Source organism: Squalius cephalus (genome assembly GCF_949319135.1).
Source record: "Squalius cephalus genome assembly, chromosome: 3".
Taxonomy (NCBI): domain Eukaryota; kingdom Metazoa; phylum Chordata; class Actinopteri; order Cypriniformes; family Leuciscidae; genus Squalius; species Squalius cephalus.
This window is the reverse complement of record NC_137124.1, coordinates 55,998,054-56,018,892: the sequence shown is the minus strand read 5'-3', so window position 1 is coordinate 56,018,892 and position 20,839 is coordinate 55,998,054. Positions and strand designations below refer to the sequence as shown.

General features: G+C 38.8%; 1 protein-coding gene across 2 annotated transcripts in view; it reads right to left on the bottom strand.

The window, feature by feature from the left end:
- dennd5a (DENN/MADD domain containing 5A) overlaps positions 1-20,839 on the bottom strand; it is an 80,938-nt gene that overhangs the window by 8,677 nt on the left and 51,422 nt on the right. For both annotated transcript variants that reach the window (XM_079865567.1, XM_079865566.1), the window contains 11 exons: positions 19,430-19,645; positions 18,401-18,635; positions 15,276-15,426; positions 12,012-12,105; positions 8,677-8,808; positions 6,351-6,503; positions 6,169-6,256; positions 4,216-4,300; positions 1,211-1,339; positions 765-886; positions 107-252 (listed from right to left, as the gene is read on the bottom strand). In XM_079865567.1, the coding sequence (XP_079721693.1) occupies positions 107-252; positions 765-886; positions 1,211-1,339; positions 4,216-4,300; positions 6,169-6,256; positions 6,351-6,503; positions 8,677-8,808; positions 12,012-12,105; positions 15,276-15,426; positions 18,401-18,635; positions 19,430-19,645 (1,551 nt within the window). The remainder of the gene's footprint in view (positions 1-106; positions 253-764; positions 887-1,210; positions 1,340-4,215; positions 4,301-6,168; positions 6,257-6,350; positions 6,504-8,676; positions 8,809-12,011; positions 12,106-15,275; positions 15,427-18,400; positions 18,636-19,429; positions 19,646-20,839) is intronic.

Genomic DNA, 20,839 nt, shown 5'->3' with positions numbered 1-20,839 from the left:
CCACAACAAATTTCTTGTGTGTTTGCGCACACTTGATTCTGATTCTGAAACGGGGGTAATGTGCAAAAGAACGTAGGTGTGTCGTAAAAGAACGTAGGTGTGTCACCTCAAACGTAATCTCCAGAGTGTTTTTGGGGACCTGCAGGACCCCAGTCTCAGCTAGTTCCCCTGAGACGCACACCCAGGGGTTGGCCGTAAACATGGAGCCCCCTAGTTTCTTACTGGGAATGATGACCACATGGTATGGTATCACTGTGAACAACAACAAGGACGAGGTCACAAAACGTTTATTTGATACAAGAGTTAATATAATAAATATACATGGTTTAATTTGGCTAGTGATGCAACATTAAGCAACACCATGAATATTACAGTGATTTAATGCACATTCATTTGACATGTTTGTTAATTGCAAATTTGAGTGTTAAGACACGAAAATGCCTCAGAAATGTCAATTATTTCTATTGTTATGAAATGTATAATTATAATAATATATATTTTTGAATTAATTTGTATGTAAGATATGCTGCTGCACAAATAGACATTCATAAATCCCATATCAGATCTAGGCAGTTTGAGGCAGGTTTCAGGGTTTAAAACCATTAAGCTTTTGCAGTTGAGAGTAACAATTAGGGCTGAGTGTTTACAATATATATGTACTGTATATATATTGTAAACTCTATTACTCAGCCCTAATTGTTACTCTCAACTGCAAAAAGCTTAATGATGTACTGTGTCTGCAATTCGAGATTGATGCCTCTTACTAATTGTGGTGAAGACATTGGTAAAGCAGAAGTAGTCCACAGCGTTGAAAGAGAGGAGATGGTAGAGGAACTGCTCCTTTTCATCATCACAGCGCAAGAAAGCATATCGCTTATAGAGTTTCCTTCAAATAAATACAACCAAACATGGTAAATCATACAGCTTTAAAAGGAAACCGAGATGAAAGTTAAGTGCATGTTTAAAGAACCTGAAGAAAACGAGTTCAAATGCATTTCAGGTCAGAAGAGGACACCACAAAGAATGTGGATGAGCCACTTCAGTTCAAGGCCCATTAATAATAAAAAAAATAAAAAAACACTTCATTTTTAATGGAGCCTTATTCTTTGCTGTGCATTTGAACTGTCTGATATCCAAGTGTTCGTCTACAGTACATCTGATTTATGATAGCGCCTTCTACGCCACTAAAGAACTCGTCGATAGGTCTTACTTGGTGAGCTCATGGTCAGACAGCAGTTGTTTCAGGTGCCGGGACAGCAGTTTCTTCTCCATGGAGAGACGCACCCATGCCCTGGCTTTCCCAACATCTGTCTTGATCTCACTGATGTTCTGGATGTGCCTGAAACATGACAGATAACAGATATCACATACTGATAACAGGGCTTTCAATTCCAATTTCCACTAGAATTAGGTAAATGAGTTACAGTCCCAACAAGATGTGATGCCACATGCGATAAAATGTATGTTGGCTAAGTTAATAACTAATGATCTTTGCAATGGAAGTGAATCAATCAAAAACTAACTTTAGCTGGACAATAACTTTATTCTAGAGCTGCTGTAAAGCCAAAACAATCTCTGTTACCGTATTTTCCGTACTATCAGTCGCTCCGGAGTATAAGTAAAAAAATAGGTCATGAAGAGGAAAAAAACATATATAAGTCGCACTGGACTATAAGTCGCATTTATTTAGAAATTTATTTCACAAAAAAAAAAAAAAAAAAAAAAACACAATATTACAGATGGGACAGTTCTCCGTTACGGACGCGAGCACTCTAAAAACTGCTTTAAAACTTTCACAGAGACCTCAAACAGAAAGCACAAAGCCCGTCTTTAAATTTAATTTCGTTTTGTATTAATTGCATCTTAATTTTAATCAATGTTTCATCAACCAATTGCCTGAATTTAATAAATAAAGAAGAAATAAATTTAAAAAAAGAAGTAAATATAGTAGAAAATAGATAATCACAACACGAAGGCGCCGGCGAGTGAACTGGAGCTCGTCTCATAAATGAACCGAAACTCAGCGTATAAGGTTGTCTACTTGCCTCACAGACCTGAGACTGAGCTATCTATATATAGAAAGCTTGAAATGTCTACATTTAAACAAAACAATTCAAAACGTTCTCTGCTTATGTAATCCGTATGAAATGTGCATTTCTCTCTGGCGCGTTCACTAATGCAAAGATCGCGAGTCAGCATCGTCAACTTCATCTTTGCAGCCGACACTGACACAGAAAGCACTTGTTTATTAGTAAACAATTAAAATGTCTCCTTGCTATATTTTACATATTCATAATCATTACTTTTGCCGGTTCTATGTGACAGCTTTAAGGTGCTTTATTGGCAACGCCACCCTTACATGTTACATGAGCGCGTCACCACTGCATCAGCACCGAAAACATGGAGATTTTTTTTCTTTTTGGGGGCATTTTGTTTGTGTTCAGGCTTTCTCAGTTGTCTTTAGGTTAATGTTTCAGTTAACTGTTTTCAGTTAATTTTTTCAGGGGTAGACTACAGGAGCAGCATAGAGTAGGCTACTCTCGCGGCTGTAGACGGTAATGTTTTCTCTTGGTTCATGACAGTCAGTATGAATTAATTTTGATATATAAGTCGCACATGACTATAAGACTATCTGACTACTCCTGACTATCGCAGGACCAGCCAAACAATGAAAAAAACTGTGACTTATAGTCCGGAAAATACGGTACTTTAATTTCCTATTATCAATGTAAAGCTGCTTTGAAACAATCTATATTGTTAAAAGCGCTATATAAATAAAGGTGACTTGACTTTACTTTACTTTACTAGTACTCATACTCTGAGCGAAAGGGTATTTTATTTTTCGAATTCCAATTGAAATTATTGGATTTTGACAACAACAACAAAAAAAATCACCAAACAATGGTAAATGTGACCGCAAAAGTGATGGCTATAAGAATCAAAAGAGCTCTTGCCGAGAAACCTCTGTGCACAGGTTCACAGCACTGAACCCAATGCATTCGCCAGCGTTTCAGGAGAGAAAATGGGGGCAGGAGAAATGTCTCAGACTCCCTAGAGCATCAGCCAGCCGCTATCATGCATGCCACGTCCAGACACATTCTCTTCCACTCCAACTCTAGGAGTCAACACTGTCTGACCTTCCATTACATAAATGCATTATAGCGTTCAGTGCTGCCCTCCAGACTCGACAAACCTCACAATTACAGTCTGCTGAAGCCAGATTTTCAAGCAGACCTGCAGCCATAATATTAATGCACTAAACAATGTCATTGCCTTGCTATATTATGCTGACATCAGGAAAAATAGGTACCACAAAGGTAATACTTTTATGATAAATACTGTGTTGTTAACACCAATTAACCATTTCTGTTGAATGCATCGTCAATAGGAGATGCTGACATGGCTAAAGAGAGGGATGTTATGCCGAGGCTTTCATGCACTGGCAGTCTGGCACAGTTCGGCTCAGCGGGGGGTCTGGTGTTAATTAGGCTGGAAATAATGTGGCGACATGAAACGTCTCAGTGCTTCCTTCACGCGATGTGAGGAAACCCCCTTCCCATCTAAGACCATACACTCCCTGCATTGCAGCAGCATGCCTGTATTTTCATAAAAACAATATAAAAATTTCAGTTTCAGTTCATAAATTGATTTAAATGTTAAACTGTAAAAAATAAAAGAAATAAAAAATAAAATGTGATAATTTTTTGACCTTGGGTTTCAGGGTATAGTTTCATATTGTCTGACTATCAATTTGATTCTTGTTAGGAATATTGTTTTATTGGAATTACAAACAATTTTAGACACAAAACAGGTTTTCTGATGTACTGACATGCAAATGATCACTTTAAATGTCTGATGTAGTAACGTGAGTTCATTTGATGGAGTTCCTTTATTTGTTGCATTGTTGCAGTGACTCGGGACACTATATTATACTTTCTTTTGTTTTTATTTAACATTTATTTAACATTTTATTTAACATTTAACATATTTAACAAAGTTCATAGTTGTATTTTGGGGGTCTGCTAAAATATATTTACATGATTTGATGATCAAAAAAACTTTATTTTTTACATACTGCACATTGCTGTATATGTCAAACCAAAAGCCACTCATAACCTATAGCCAGAACCAAGAACTAAGGGTACATGCAAAGGTCTCTGTCTTCTCTGTGTAGTGCGAATGCTTTGCTCTATACTATAATGGTTTAATTCTCACCTCATGTCCTGGATCAAGGAGACTTTGAGAGGCGGCATTGCGCAGCTAGCATCCGACTTCCGTCTCTCTGTGTCATGAATGATACCTGAGACACAAAACAGGGAAAATATGCTGAAAAATCAAACATAACAATGAAAAAATGAACATTTTCAATGAAAGCCAACTACCTAAGCACTGCACTGGCTTTCTGTTCCAAACCCTAGCGAGCTGCCGACCTGGAAAGCATTTCGGCATCATAGTAAACATTTCCGATGTGGAGGTTGTTCCACCAGCAAAAACATATATCTAAGGCAGCAATGCATATATCCCAGAATGCACTGCATCAAATTCAGTGAACGTAAAATAAAAACACTTATATTGCAGTCAATAATAAAAATGTACTTGCGTTTGTGTTTTATGCTTTATAAAATGCAGTGTTATTGTATTATTATGTATATACTATTATAGTATTTATTAATGTTTTTAATTAGCTTTTATTTTTACATTTTTCAGTGTTCATTTTTAAATTTAGTGTAACACCGTGTCCTGAGAACGTTCAAACTCAATATGAACAAACGAGTGTAATCTATGACAAAGATTGTTTCAGTATGTATTTTTAATAAAGATAAAATGGTGTAATATTTACGAATTTGATTATCTACTTATCCATTCGGTTGCGAGTGCAGTGTGCTTGCAGAGAGACTCCGCCCACACGCTGTTTCTTATTGGCTGTGATTTTTGATTGATTTGGTTGTGAGTGCAGTGCGCTTGCAAAGAGACTCCGCCCACACAAGCTTCTGATTGGCTGAGATTTGTTTTTATTTCATCACATCTCGTAGTCATGCCACATCTGGAGTGGACAGATAAATTGCTTTTCGCTGGAATCACATCGCGTCTGGTTAAGACACGATCTAAGTGTAATTCTTATACATTTTTTTTTTTTAATAATTCTACTTAGTTTTAGTCATTTTAGTCATCCAAGTCATCATTTCTAATATTTATATTTTATTTCAACTGTTTCAATTAACAAAAATAGTTAATAGATTCAGTTAAGGCCTGTTCACACCAAGAATGAAAACTTTAAAGATAACAACAACTACATTAGCATCCACGCCAACGCACGATAACGTTTTGTCTGCCGCTTAAGTCAGGTGGATTCTGATTGGCTGTCAATGTTTTTTATTATTCGGCATCTAGAAAAAAAACTATTACAATTATATCATTCCTCTATGCAGTTATCTTGATAGTTGTAGTGTAGACTTTCCTATTCTGACAAAATTAGAATGATTATTAGTTAACAATAACAACACTGACAGAATCGGTGCGTTCACGCCATGTCGTAATTACCGTAATTACAGGATTACGCCTTGTAAAAAATTATTCACGTCCTCGTAGAACTCTTAAATACAACTTGTAAACTGGGAATTTTATGAGCGTTCCGCCTTGTACTCCGACGGTGTCCCACCTGACACTGCAGATTCATATTGCCGTTGATAAGTGTTGTTATAAAACAACACAGGTTGTCATCTTGTAATTACGGTAATCACAATATGGCATGAATGCAGCATAAGTCAAGTTGTTAGCTAAGCAACATGAACTAAATGTAACATCTGAGTTGGAATCCCCATGTTAGCCGAGCTTTTGTGCGGTCCACGTGTGTGTGTGTGTGTGTGTGTGTGCGAGTGACCAGCATTTCAAGAAGATGCCTATGTAGTCAGGTTTTAATTTTGCTTGTTTTAATTACATTGTTTAATAACAGGTTTAAATTGTGTTTGTGTGACTGTATGCAATTGCTTTTGATGTATTATCTATGCTGGTAAGCACTTTGGTCAACAGCAGTTGTTTAGTAGTAAATGCACTATAGAAGTAACATTTGAATTGTTTTATATTGTATTGTATTGAAATAAAATGTGTATTGTATTGTATTGGAGTTAAAATGTGAAAAATTATTGTATCACATTCAAAGTATTTTACCGGGAGGGCCGAGGCCTGCTGGAGTAGCGTCTCTCTTCTCTTTGCTCTCTTGATAATGTAAGAGGTGCGACCACAAGGCGGATTTTCCCTGGAAAACACACAAAGCAGGACCAGGTCAAACAATCCGACTACATTACCACTTTCATAACAGAAGTCGCAGAGTTTGTGTGTGTGTGATTTACCTGCTTGACCTGCAGACCGTGGCTCCAGATTCGTTCCAGCAGATCACACAAGCTGGCGATGAGCGTGTTCTCCTCCACGCCAGTGATGCTAACCTCCCCGTGTCCCAGCTCCACCGCTTCCCGTCCCATCTTCTCCACCAGCATGCGCTTCGTCTGAGCCACAGATCAAATGGGGTTAGTTATAGTTTACATCAATACCAGGTTTATTACATCAACATGTAAAGCTGAGTCTATTACCAAACTAGGGCTGCACGATTAATCGCAATGAAACCGCACGCGATTTGGCAAAGGCTGCGATTATTTAACGCACAGCTTTCAGTGCAGCGGCTGATCATTAGTAAATGCTGCTCCATCTGAACACCAGAGGGCGTCTCACATACACACACACGCTAAATATGCCCCACCGCAGAAGTACGATAACACACATCATTCCAGGAAATCCCTATCGCTGTAACCGAATAAACATTAGATTGAAACGCTTTGATTGATTAAACATGACTAATAAACACACGACTAGTGTTGTCAAAAATATCGATATTTCGATAAATATCGATACTGAAATATCTGAACGGTACCAATATTAATTTCCCGAAGTATCGATACTAGCCGCGCTTTCACTTTCACTTCTCTCCAAAGGCTCCACTCGTCTCATTCGCTCTGGTTAAATAGCAAAAGTGAAGTGAATGGGGCCGATCACATCTGACACGTTTTTTTGCAATGAGAGGCGCCTATTTTCAACTGGTTTCCAGTGAGTGTTCTGCGCGCTGTTTATGCGCCTCGCGGGCCTTCCGTTTTAGTGATGAAAGCTAGTTGCTTGAATGCCCGGAGAGTGCGATGATGGAGGGTAAACTTGTGGTGCTCTCGCGGGTTAACAGGAGCTTAACGACTTCACGAATCGTAACTACCACAATGTTAACAGAAAGTAAATAAAGTTAATAAAAGGCTGATTTGATGTTTACTTGACTGACAGGACAGCTGTTTCAGTGGTTGCCTAGCAACATAAAAAACGCAGCGCACTGCTCGTTCTGTGTGATCTTAGACAAGTACATTTTAACTGTGGTCAAATGTAAATTAACTTGTGCTTATTTAACTTTATTCAAGAATTATTATTTAACTCTGCAATTTCTCTTCATTAGCAAATATCATCAATTTGATTACACAGATACTAATTAAACTAAACTGAGCTAGACAATGACATCTCTGAATTCAATAATGAAATGCCTTTAACTAAAAATTTAATGTTTAATCTTTATTATTATACATTACTGACACTCTCCTCCAATTTGATACTGTTAAGTGATTTGACACAATCTGTATTGTTAAAAGCACTACATAAATAAAGGTGACTTGACTTGACTTCATGTCGATCCCGTGAGCATTGTTTTTGCGTGTGATGCACACACGTTCGCGTTTAAATCTGTTCATCAAATAACGTTAATGTATTAACCAGCATTTATGCTTTTGAACAAGTGCACTACCTCAGGACATTTTTATTCATGTAAAATATACCTCATTGTCATGTTCTAAACTTGTTATATTTAGCTTTAAATAAAAAAATACCCACTTAATATTGTGGCAGTTTTTTTCTCCGTGGTATCGAAAATGGTATCGAATATCGATATTTTTCAAGGTATCGTATCGAAGTTAGAAATTCTAGTATCGTGACAACACTACACACGACTGCCTTATTCTGTACAGGTGGAACTCAAAAAATTAGAATATCGTGCAAAAGTTCATGTATTTTAGTAATTCAAATTAAAAGGTGACTTAACTAATATATTTAGTATATATAACTATATACATATGCATGATTATACTTTTCAAAGGGCCTACATTTCTGTATTTAAAATCTTTCTTTTTTTTTATTGATTTGATGTAATATTAAAATTATTAAAAATTTGGGGTTTTCATAAGCTGTAAGCCATAATCATCAAAATTATAACTTTTGCACGATATTCAAATTTTTCGAGTTTCACCTGTGTAAGAAGCACATCATCTCACAGAAGGATGAGCTCAACTGTCGTTATGGAGTGAGTTTGGAGTAAATGCATGTTATTAAATGTTGTCTTTTGTTGGATAAGAGGTTCATAAATGCCTCTCATGTTTGGAAAGATGTTTGACTCGTGTTGCTTTTTCAAATGCACGTTATAAGTGACTAAGCGTATAAGCGTTTACAGAGCCGTACATCAATGACAAGCTGCGCATTAAAAATAATCGCAGCCTTTGCGATTTCATAATCGTGATAAGCCAAATCGGTTTGTAAATTGTAAATTGCGATTAATTGTGCAGCTCTATACCAAACCCTGAGGAAGATCAAAACACGCACCTTATTTCTGCACTCCTTTAACAGTCCCTCTACAAACTTCCAGTTGGTCTGTGCAATGACTGAAGGCGACAGGTTGGAGAGTTTGGGCTGGCGGAGAGTGGTGCCAAGGTTCCTGGCCTCCTGGATGTATTTCTGCAATGGCATTGACACAAAGTCACATGACGCCCGACAAAAGACTTCCATGCAGTTTTTGGCTTTTGAGCTTCTTCAAATTTAGAGTTAAACAGCTAAATACCCCGGAGTCCACTGGGCTTAACCAAGTGTGCTGCACACATCCTGAAAAGTGAAGGCAAAACATTTTGATCGCCCCCTGGTGGCTGGTCACAGTATAGGTCATAAACCCCGCCCTCTCCATGTAATCAAATGGGACGCGAGTCAAAATTAAAATATCCAACACTTTTTTCCAAAGACGTTTCTGTCATTTTAAGTTGTTCTTATCATCCTGACTCATGTTCATGCATTCATTTTTCCTAATACGTTTGGTTTTAGTTAGTTATTTGATGCTATAAAAAGGGGCATAACATCATGATTGATTGACAGCTACTCTGGCTCCAAATGACATCATCGGCGCACAATGTCAGCAGCCATTTCTGGGAAATTTTGGCTTTATTTTTCTAGAGTGGAAGGAAGTGGAGACACATCATCCAATTTTTTTTTTTTTTTTTTACAGACGATGGGCAAAGCGCAATGGTGGATTACAATATACAGAACACCTATAACTAAGCATTTAAAACTGAACTTGGTATTGTCGTGGTATTTAAATAACAGCTTTCTGATTCTCATGAAGACATTTCCGGGCTATATTTCACCCCTAAATCAAATTATAAAAATAAATAAATAAAAGAATTGAATAAATCAAACAAATAATACAAAAATAAATATAACATTTTAGGACCATCCTTTTTTCTTTTTTTTAATCGTGTAATTTTTTTCATGACAATTAAGGGAATACTCTTCTTCTGTGGGGCACAAAAAGAGAAAATTAGAAGAATATTTGATAAAATTACAATAAATGGTGACTGGCACCGTTAAGTCCACAAAGGATGCAAAACAACACAATAAAAGTGTCCTAAAATGTGCACCATAACTCAAGTATACATCAATGCAACTGTGTATTATTCAAAATGTTCTCTTTTTGCATTCCAAAATCTCATTTGCAGTACAGTAATGAGAATCATGTTTTTTTAACATTACATTAAGCTACTGACAACAGGGGATGCATGTTGGTTTTAATGCATTTAACTGTCATGAAAAAAAAAATCTTAATGGGCTTATTAATAGCCTTCATTTTCTATGCAAATTATTATTTCTAATTTCTTGTGTTTGATTTTGGGGCAACATACGACCCGGACATTTTTTCCCTGCAGTAAATTGTAAATGACTTGCACATCTGGACTGATTTGGGAGAGATTTCATGTGGAATTTAGCAAAGTGTGACAAAAGCAGGAAGCTACAGAGGCTGATGGGGAAGTGGGCTCAGGCTTTCAAGACGGGGAGGTCACTGAGGAATGTCAAAGTGGGCACAGACTGGGATCCACAGCCTGATCACTCATCTATCACATACCACATCCACCTTGACGGACTTTAGACAGGGCCTGAAGGACTGCGAGAACCAGTAGTAGTCCAGAGCCAGCTGAAGCTGAAGCTCAGAAAACAGACACTCCACATGCTGAGAGTGTGTGTATGTGTGCGTGTATGTGCGTGCATATGTGTGTGTTTGTGTATGTGCGTGTATTTGTGTGCGTGTGAGTGCATGTTTGAGTATGTGTGTGTGCGTGTATGTTTGAGTGTGTGTATGTGTGTATGCATGTGTGTGCGTGCGTGCGTAAGTGTATGTTTGTGTATGTGTATGTGTGTGTATGTGTGTATATGTGGGTGTGTATGTGTGCGTGCGTATGTGCATATTTGTGTATGTGTATGTGTGTGCAGTGCACGCGTATGTGTATGTGTGTGTGTGTGTGTGGTGGGGAAAGACAGGTGAGAGACGGACAAGTGTGAAAAAAGAGGGGTGAAGAAAAGAGATCCAGGAAGAGAAAGTTAACGAAAAAACAAACAAACAAACAAAAAACACATTAATCATGCTATTAAAGGAACTATAAGATAATGACAATGGACAATAAAATAGCAGAACACATAAAGAAAAATAAAAATGGGAGAAAAACATTAAAAAACTAACTAGTAAAACATGCACAAAACTAACAAACATGCACACTACCAGTTCAAAATGTACACACAGATACTCATTCTTTACTATTCTTATAAAAATAATAGTAGAAAATGGAAATAATAATAAACAATGAAATAACAAAAATAGAATTATGGGAATTATGTAGTGATCAAAAATATTGTTCTGTATAAAATCATTAATATTGTACACCAACAATTTAGCACTTAAAGACTTCAGATGTGTGCTGAGTATTTCATTATTTGCTTCATCCAATCCATATATACAAAAATATTTTGTTATTTTATAAATTATTTTAATTTAATTATTAAACTCACTCACTCACTCACTCACTCACTCACTCACTCACTCACTCACTCACACATTCTCACACACACACACACACACACACACACACACACTCTCACTCACTCACACAGTCACACACACACACACACACACACACAGTCACACACACACACACACACACACACACACACACACACACACACACACACACACACACACACACACACACACACACTCTCACTCACACACTCACACACACTCTCACACACTCACTCACTCACTCACTCACTCACTCACTCACTCACTCACTCACTCACTCACACATTCTCACACACACACACACACACACACACACACTCTCACTCACTCACACAGTCACACACTCTCACTCACTCACACAGTCACACACACACACACACACACACACACACACACACTCACTCACTCACTCACTCACTCACACATTCTCACACACACACACACACACACACACTCTCACTCACTCACACAGTCACACACTCTCACTCACTCACACAGTCACACACACACACACACACACACACACACACACACACACACTCACTCACTCACTCACACACACTCACACACTCACACACTCACACACACTCTCACACACACACACACACACACTCACTCACTCACTCACTCACTCACTCACACACTCACACACTCACACACACACACACACACACACACACACACACACACACACACACACACACACACACACACACACACACACTCACTCACTCACTCACTCACACACACACACACACACACACACACACACACACACATACACACACACACACACACACACACACACACACACACTCCTTACCTCTCTCTGGTCATTGTCCAGATAGAGATGTTCAGTGTGCTGTTTCTGTCTGTCCCTCCTCCTCCACTGTGCTGGTGCACTGCGCTTCGCCCATCTAACACACAACAACAACACCGTTACATTAAAACAAAATAATTCAGACAACTGGCCTCCACAGTTTGCACTTGGCTTATGAGAAAGAGTCTCAATGCTTGATTTACCAAAGCAAGACACCTTGTTGGAGCAGCGTCCTTGCTGGTCTTTAAGCAAACTTAATATCAACTACAGCTGGGGAAATATAGCGGAAAACAGTATTTTTAAGCCTTTCCTAAGTTATTTAATATTTGTCTAAATATTCTGGCTCTGAATGGCTTTCGAGTGGCTAGAAATCATCATTTCAACAAATCAGTCATTGTTGTCCAGCAGATTTAAAGTGCCTGTAGAAGCGAATCATTAAGCATTGCTATGACTTCTACCAACGGGGGGGTCTAGCATCATCCAGTCCAGTGATTCCTCTTTGAAATTTTTATATTTTCCTCATGGTTTTGTCTGGCATAAACCCAGCCGCCAGCACATTTACATTGCTGTTGAAAACTGGTTTGCTCCCCCTGCTGCCATTTCCAGTTACTAGTTAAATATGTGTCACCACAAGGGGGCGCCAATATTACTATATTATAATTCAATAGAAATAAGCCAATATATACACAAAATACAAAAGTAAATACAAATTAATGAATATGTATCATAATTATCTTATAAATAACTAAGAGAAAATTTTTTAAAAAATAAAAATGAAACATTAAAGTGGCCATAACGGTGCCCCATCATGTGATTTTAAACTTTCCTAATTTTAGTCTCCTACTTTAGTTTTACATGCATCAAAGGTAAAAAAAATAAATAACAAAAAATCTTTTATTTTCTTATAATATCCATTCCAGCATCACATTTCTCACAGTGCCTGAAATGGTTCGATAAAGGATTTGGTCTCTAAACCGCTCCTTTCTGAGAGCTTCCTCTGCTCTGATTGGTTAGACGGCCTAGTCTGCTGTGATTGGTTGACTGCTTACAGCAGGCTCAGAAACTAAACATTAATTACCATATCTGAATTTCAGCTCCAGATCTCCCTCAGCACTTGTAAACACAGTGATACGAACAGTAACAATGGCATTCTGATACGGTTTAACCATATCAATTCCAGAAATGAGGATGAACGAAAGTCTTACGTGATTGGAACGACATAAGGGTGAGTAAATGATGACAGAATTTTCCTTTTTTGGTGAACTAACCCTTTAAAGCATATAAAATGCCAAAAATGCCAAACAGACATCTTTAGTGATCGAATATCTGAATGAGGGTTTTGAATCAATTCCCTCAAACTGACAGTTCAGAAGCACTGACTCTCTTGAATGAACGCTGTGCCGAAGCCTTGTGTGTAGTGCTGGGTGTCAGTGTTTATTTTTGTTATGATATTAATTTTTAATATACCGCAATACCGGTGTATGTCGCGGCGCGACACTGTTTGAGGGTCTTTTCACTGATGCACAACTGTTACTAAGCGTGACGGTGAAGTTGGATAGGTTAATTGAGGTTATAATTGTCAAATTATATTATAGTGTTTCCCATACATCGGTTCACAATATCAACACAGCCTTTTGGAAAATCTATTTGTGGTTGGCATTGACATCGTTGAATAAACATGAGCACTGCACGTTTCAAAGTCAAAACGCGGCGCGGGTGTCTTTATATGAATGTATCTGAAGTGAACTAATCCTAACCCCACCCCTAATCCTAACCCCTCCCCCACAACTAATCCTAAACCTACCAATACTGGGGGGTAATAATTTGGCAGGGGTCGAAATTCGGCACAACACCGTTTGACGTGGTGTGTCGTGGGGATTCGTAAACGACAACGGGCGTCGGGACGCAAGATTCGATCGTTTCATCTCGTATAGTGTGTCATAGTGGACGACAACCGACGTTGCGTCTGCGATGCTTCACGACATCACGATAAAAAGACTAGCATGTGTAATTATTTTTTTCTCGGTCCTTCACGACGGGTTGCGTCAAGAGTGAGTGAATGAGTGTGTGTGTGTGTGTGCACGAGTGAGTGAGTGTGTGTGTGTGTGTGCACGTGAGTGAGTGAGCGAGAGTGTGTGTGCGCGAGTGAGTGTGCATGTGTGTGTGAGTGTGTGTGCGCGCGAGTGAGTGAGCGAGAGTGTGTGTGCGAGTGAGTGTGTATGTGTGTGTGAGTGAGTGTGTGCACGCGAGTGAGTGAGCGAGAGTGTGTGCGAGTGAGTGTGTATGTGTGTGTGAGTGAGTGTGTGCACGCGAGTGAGTGAGCGAGAGTGTGTGCGAGTGAGTGTGTATGTGTGTGTGAGTGAGTGTGTGCACGCGAGTGAGTGAGCGAGAGTGTGTGTGCGCGAGTGAGTGTGCATGTGTGCATGTGTGTGTGAGTGTGTGTGCACGCGAGTGAGTGAGCGAGAGTGTGTGCGAGTGAGTGTGTATGTGTGTGTGAGTGAGTGTGTGCACGCGAGTGAGTGAGCGAGAGTGTGTGCGAGTGAGTGTGTATGTGTGTGTGAGTGAGTGTGTGCACGCGAGTGAGTGAGCGAGAGTGTGTGTGCGCGAGTGAGTGTGCATGTGTGTGTGAGTGAGTGAGTGTGTGTGTGAGTGTGTGAGTGAGCGAGAGTGTGTGTGTGAGTGAGTGAGCGAGAGTGTGTGTGCGAGAGTGAGTGTGCAAGTGTGTGTGTGTGTGTGCGAGTGAGTGAGTGAGCAAGAGTGAGTGTGCATGTGTGTGTGTGAGCATGAGCGTTTGTGTGAGTGAGTGATCGAGAGTGTGTGTGTGTGTGTGTGTGTATGTGAGAGTGCGTGTGCATATGTGCGAGTGAATGTGTGTGTGAGACGGCACGTGATGACTGGTCGGAAAGCAACGTGTAGTCTGACATGTTTCTTGTCCACGACACAACAAGATTTTAGGAGTCAAAATCACGTAATCTGACACAGTGACTATCGTAACAGTCATAAAGCGGCTCTTTGTAAACAGCCTTGCAAACCTGTATTAATGCTAGTGTGGATTTGTTCTACAATATTCACCCATGACAGTAAAACAGGGCATTCTAAGTCAATCTACTGCAGCATTTCCTCTCTCAATCAGTAGAAAATGTGGTTAACACCCAGTCATGCTAGGAAAAAAAAAAACCTAATATACTGTGAAAGTGGTATAATTTTTGGTCATACCGCCCAGCACTACTTGTGTGTGATTAAAAAAAGGCAAAGATTCCTCCTCACTTGTTGCTGGTGGGTCCGGTGGAGAGCACATCAGACTGCAAGCGGGGGAAGAAGCCCGGCTCGTAGCGGCCCTGACCGATCTTCATGTCCAGCAGGTGGGGGTGCAGAGCCGTGTGGTCGATCTTACACAGTCGCATCTCAATGGCCTTTTCTGAAGTGACACACATCACACACACATTACTGATGAATCACCAAAGAAATGACACCTTTAATCACAGACACACAAAACCCACAAGGTGGGAGGAAAGTGAGCTAGTGATGTGGTCCAATGAAAGAGACACTTCAGCCGCTGATGTGAACCCACACGCCACGCTCAAAAATATCTCTTACACAACACTAAATCCATCAGCCATTAGAACTAGAGCTGAGAACAACTTTACATTTAATATTTAAATATATATTGACTTCCATAGTATAGAAAAAAAAAAAACCTATGGAAGTCAATGGGGACTAGAAATTCTTCACTTTACCCACATTCTTCAAAATATAGATATATATTATTATCATGCACCACCAATGAAAAACTAAATCTTCTAAATAAATTAATTGCAATAAAATAACTTTATAATCAGCTCTATGATGATGATGATGATAAATGAGAGGTTTTAAAATAGTTTCCCTGTGCAAACATCTTGTAATCAATCATTATTCATGTTAATAATAAATACAATTTCCATTTGGCTCCATTTCCATTTTCATCAGCAGAGCTAATGGAAGACATCTGAAAGCACACATGAGCTTGATCTAAAAATCCTATCCATAATGCATTGCAGGAAGTGGATTTCAGCATGAAGCGAGCTGCCTATGGATTACAGGATAAAACTTACAGGTCTCCATTTTACTGATGCGTCATGAGGAAAACAGATCAACGTTGTTCACGCCATTTTATATCACGTATTTATAAAAATATTTATGAAAATAAGATATAAACTCACAATTCTGGCTTTTTTTCTTACAATTGCTGGTATTTATATCTTGCAATTCTGACTTTTTTTTTGTTATAAAGTCCGAATTGCAAGATATAAAGCAGTTAGGCAAATTGGCGGATCGAATATAGACATAGCTGACTTTTTTTCTCAGAATTGCAAATTTATATCTTGTATTCAGACTTTTTTCTCAGAATTGTGAGAAAAAGTTAGAATTATAAATACATGTGAGATAAAACGTTGCAATTACCTTTTTTTATTACATGGCTGAAACAAGCTTCCATATTAAATACATACATGTAATATGTATAATATATAAATAATAAAATTCAAAAGTTTACTATTTATTTAAAGTATGAAACACAAATGAGCCTGCAAACCTTTTCTTCTGTATATTTGACATACAACCAATTTTATCTGTCAGTAGCCTATGTCTCGTCTCTTTATACCAGACCAACTTTTTTCGGGAGCTTCCTGTGTTTCTTTGACTGATAATATAACTGTACTGGGAGAGAGTGCTAAAGCTCAAGTCGTATTTTTGCTGGCATATTCGTAGAAATTATAATTCTTTCTAAATGTGATGTAAATATGTCCTGTAACTACCAAATAAACAGAAACAGATGCGACTGAATAAGTCTGTCCTCTTTCTTTTTTGAAATAGACGGTAAGCCACTTTATTTATGTGGCTAATGTACAATTTTGACACAAATTAATTCATTATGATCAATGTATCACTTTTTATTGTAAACCTGTGGTAAAACATCGATTCTTGAGTTTTAAATATTCAAGTAAACAACAAAAATGCCAGCAAACGGTCGCTTTTATCATGTTTATTTTGCAATCACGCTGTTTCCAGTGATTTCTTTCTGATTCATTTTCTTTTAAAACTTCCATTTGTTGGTGAAATTATGGGTTTGTGTGATGTTGTTCCAGAAAGGCGTGTTACGGGCGTGTTTTAGTGAAGCTCTGCAGAGCATCTGGCCCGACAGTGGAAACGCAGTGTGTTTTGGGCTTTTAGCCCGGCACGGCCCGTTTAAAGCCCTGGCTCGCACTGGCCCGACAATGGAAACGCGGCTAATAAGATCTAAATTACAAGCATTCACAAAATAGATCTGGGGCTGTATTCACAAAGCATTTGATCTTACCACTAGGAGTACTCCTAAATCGCACTAAAAGATTTTAGCTAGGAGTTTTCTCTTAAAAGTTATTCACAACGCCTTTCAGACCTACTCTTAGTAAAGAAAAATGACAACTCCTAAACTAAGAGTGAGTCTTCGTTGCTATGGATGACGTCATTACTCATGCACGAGCTTGACTGAAGTGACCACCTTGATTGGCTGATGATTGTAACGCGGGAATGATTCCGAACACCTCCCCTACGAGGATGAGTGACAGGTGACAGGTCTGAGAATGCGTGCGCTACACAAGTAGTGCGAAGGACGGAAGATGATGAATAACTGAATAAATAGCCTAAATGAATAAAGAGTAAGGCAAAACAAATAGCCTAGTAGCCTAATGAAACATATGGATTGATGCAATATCTTTGCAACATTATTGAATTAATCTGTCACTATATGCCTCTGCCTACGTTTGCAAAGAGAAGAACATTTTAATTTGATTCACAATGAAACGTTACAATTAGTTTACATGCAATGAGTAGCCTAGTTTTGGTTGTTGTTGGTGGCGTTATTGCATCCCTAGTTATGCCTACAATGCAAAATTGTTCCCTCGCGATTGGAAGCTCCTGTAGCCGCCGCATACGCATTTCAAAACACCGCAGCGTGAAATGCCACAAAAAGCGGTTTGTGAAGGTCTTAGTGAGTTAGGAGTCCTCTCGACTTCTTTTAAGCTGTCCCAGGCTTAGGTGCTACTTTTAGGGCTAAAATGCTCCGTGAATTACTCTTAGTCAAAAAAATTAGGAGTCCTAAAGTTACGAGTGACACGCCCATTATTTTTAGGAGTTGCTCCTAAATTCGCCAGTTAGGAGCTACTTTTAGCCTTAAAATTCTTTGTGAATACGGCCCCTGTTGAATTTGAACATTTTATATAAAATAATGCAAAATACAGTTTCATGGCCAGTAAAAAAAAACAAAAAAAAACATTCATGACAGGTACATTTAAATGAAAAAAAGTTTATACCCTGCATGCAAGAGCTTCCATTTGTAAATGAAACTAGTCAATATGCTTAAGCTATCTCACCTGATTCCTCAATATTGGTGCATTTCTGGTACATGGAGGTCCGCAGGGTGGGCGTCCTGACATTTAACATGCGGATCTTGTCAACACGGGAATCAAACACTCGCAGCGTGTGCTCTTTGTCCTCGTCATCGTGGCAGAGGATCTTGCAGTCGATGAAAGAGGCAAACATCTGCGTCTCCAGGAAGCGGGACAGGAATGGCAGGTACGGCTCTGGCTGATCCGACAGGAAGGAGGCCTGCAGTGGGGAAAGTTTGGGAATGCTCCATGAAGCTGCTGTCATCAGCATCCAGAACATCCAACACTTCTTCATCAGTTACTCTAAACTTACTTGTTTCAGAATAAATAAAGCAGTAACTAGATGTCATCGAAGCACCAGCCTGAATAATATGATTTTATTGTGACTATCAAAATTAACACAATGAACGCTCATTATAAAATAAATGTTGTTGACTAATCCTATTAGTTCGTTTAAACCGGCAAACTTTTGGAAAGCAGGCCTAAAACTATAATATAAAAAAAAATATAGAAAAAATATAATTTTTGCTCATAAACTTAAATAAAAAACAATACAATTTTACCATCATTATTCATTATTTTAATAATTTTTAAAGAATTTAAAATCACGAGAACACAATTATTTTATGTTGAGATCCCGAGAAAACTATTTTATGTCGAAATCACGAGGAAACTATTATTTTGTTAAGTCAAGATAAGAAAAAGTTAGAAAAAAATTATAATAATACAAAATAATAATAATAATAATAATGCATGGTGCTTCTATAGCCCTGGGAAATCAGTTTTATCTTTTTCCGAAACTGTGTTTTCTGTTAAAAAATTTCTGGATAACATTTTAACGTTTTAATAATCAAAAAGCATGTCTAATCAATTAAATTCATAAAACTTTAACAATAACACTTCTCGGTCAGTTACTTCAACTAACTAAGAGCTGGTTGTTGTCAAGCTGGTCAGAGCTTGTTGACCAGCAATAAACCAACGTGAATTTTTAATAAATGAGCAGTGAAATGCTACCTTGTCGAAGTTCTGCATCTGGTCTCGGTTGCTGAACCAGGACTCTTTGTCTTGGCTGGGCTGAATGACGAACACCTCGTAGTCCGAGAACATCTGCGTGAAGCGGTTGGCGAAGACCTCTCGCACCCGAATGTTCAGCTGATGCTTTTTCATCTCATCTTCATCACACTGCACTTTTAAATCCTTATTAGTGCTCGTGTCCTCCTTCACATCCAACTGTCAAACACACAGAAAGAAAAACAAAACGCTTAGACAGGCACAGAGCAGAAGGACACAAATATAAAAAAATTCACATTGTTTAAAAGGAAATTTGCAATAGTCTTTTCTTCCCTATTGTGACGTATATCTGAGTGAAATGCGTTCATGTGTTTTGGACGAGGCGTGGCTTTGGAGACGCTCCGAAGGGAGAGTGGGATCTCATGCTTTCAAAGCTAGCTCGCTATTGTTACTGTGCGTTCACACCGCCGCCGGCGAGAGCGTCAAAGTGGCCGGAAGTCATTCATTTTCAGTAGGCGCGTTTCCATTACAGATTTGGGCCAAACTTTTGTGATTTTTTCTAAATGTCAACAAAAAACTATTGCGAATCTACGCCATTAACCGATGTTATGCGACTAAAACGTAATTTTTTCCTCTCGCGATAAGTCATTCCAGAATTCATGGCAACGGATGTTGGCAGGTTTGTGTACACTCACCTAAAGGATTATTAGGAACACCACACTAATACTGTGTTTGACCCCCTTTCGCCTTCAGAACTGCCTTAATTCTACGTGGCATTGATTCAACAAGGTGCTGAAAGCATTCTTTAGAAATGTTGGCCCATATTGATAGGATAGCATCTTGCAGTTGATGGAGATTTGTGGGATGCACATCCAGGGCACGAAGCTCCCGTTCCACCACATCCCAAAGATGCTCTATTGGGTTGAGATCTGGTGACTGTGGGGGCCATTTTAGTACAGTGAACTCATTGTCATGTTCAAGAAACCAATTTGAATTTGGAAACCAATTTGCTCTTCTATCAGCTTGAATCAGTCGGCCCATTCTCCTCTGACCTCTAGCATCAACAAGGCATTTTCGCCCACAGGACTGCCGCATACTGGATGTTTTTCCCTTTTCACACCATTCTTTGTAAACCCTAGAAATGGTTGTGCGTGAAAATCCCAGTAACTGAGCAGATTGTGAAATACTCAGATCGGCCCGTCTGGCACCAACAACCATGCCACGCTCAAAATTGCTTAAATCACCTTTCTTTCCCATTCTGACACTCAGTTTGGAGTTCAGGAGATTGTCTTGACCAGGACCACACCCCTAAATGCATTGAAGCAACTGCCATGTGATTGGTTGATTAGATAATTACATTAATGAGAAATTGAACAGGTGTTCCTAATAATCCTTTAGGTGAGTGTATATCCC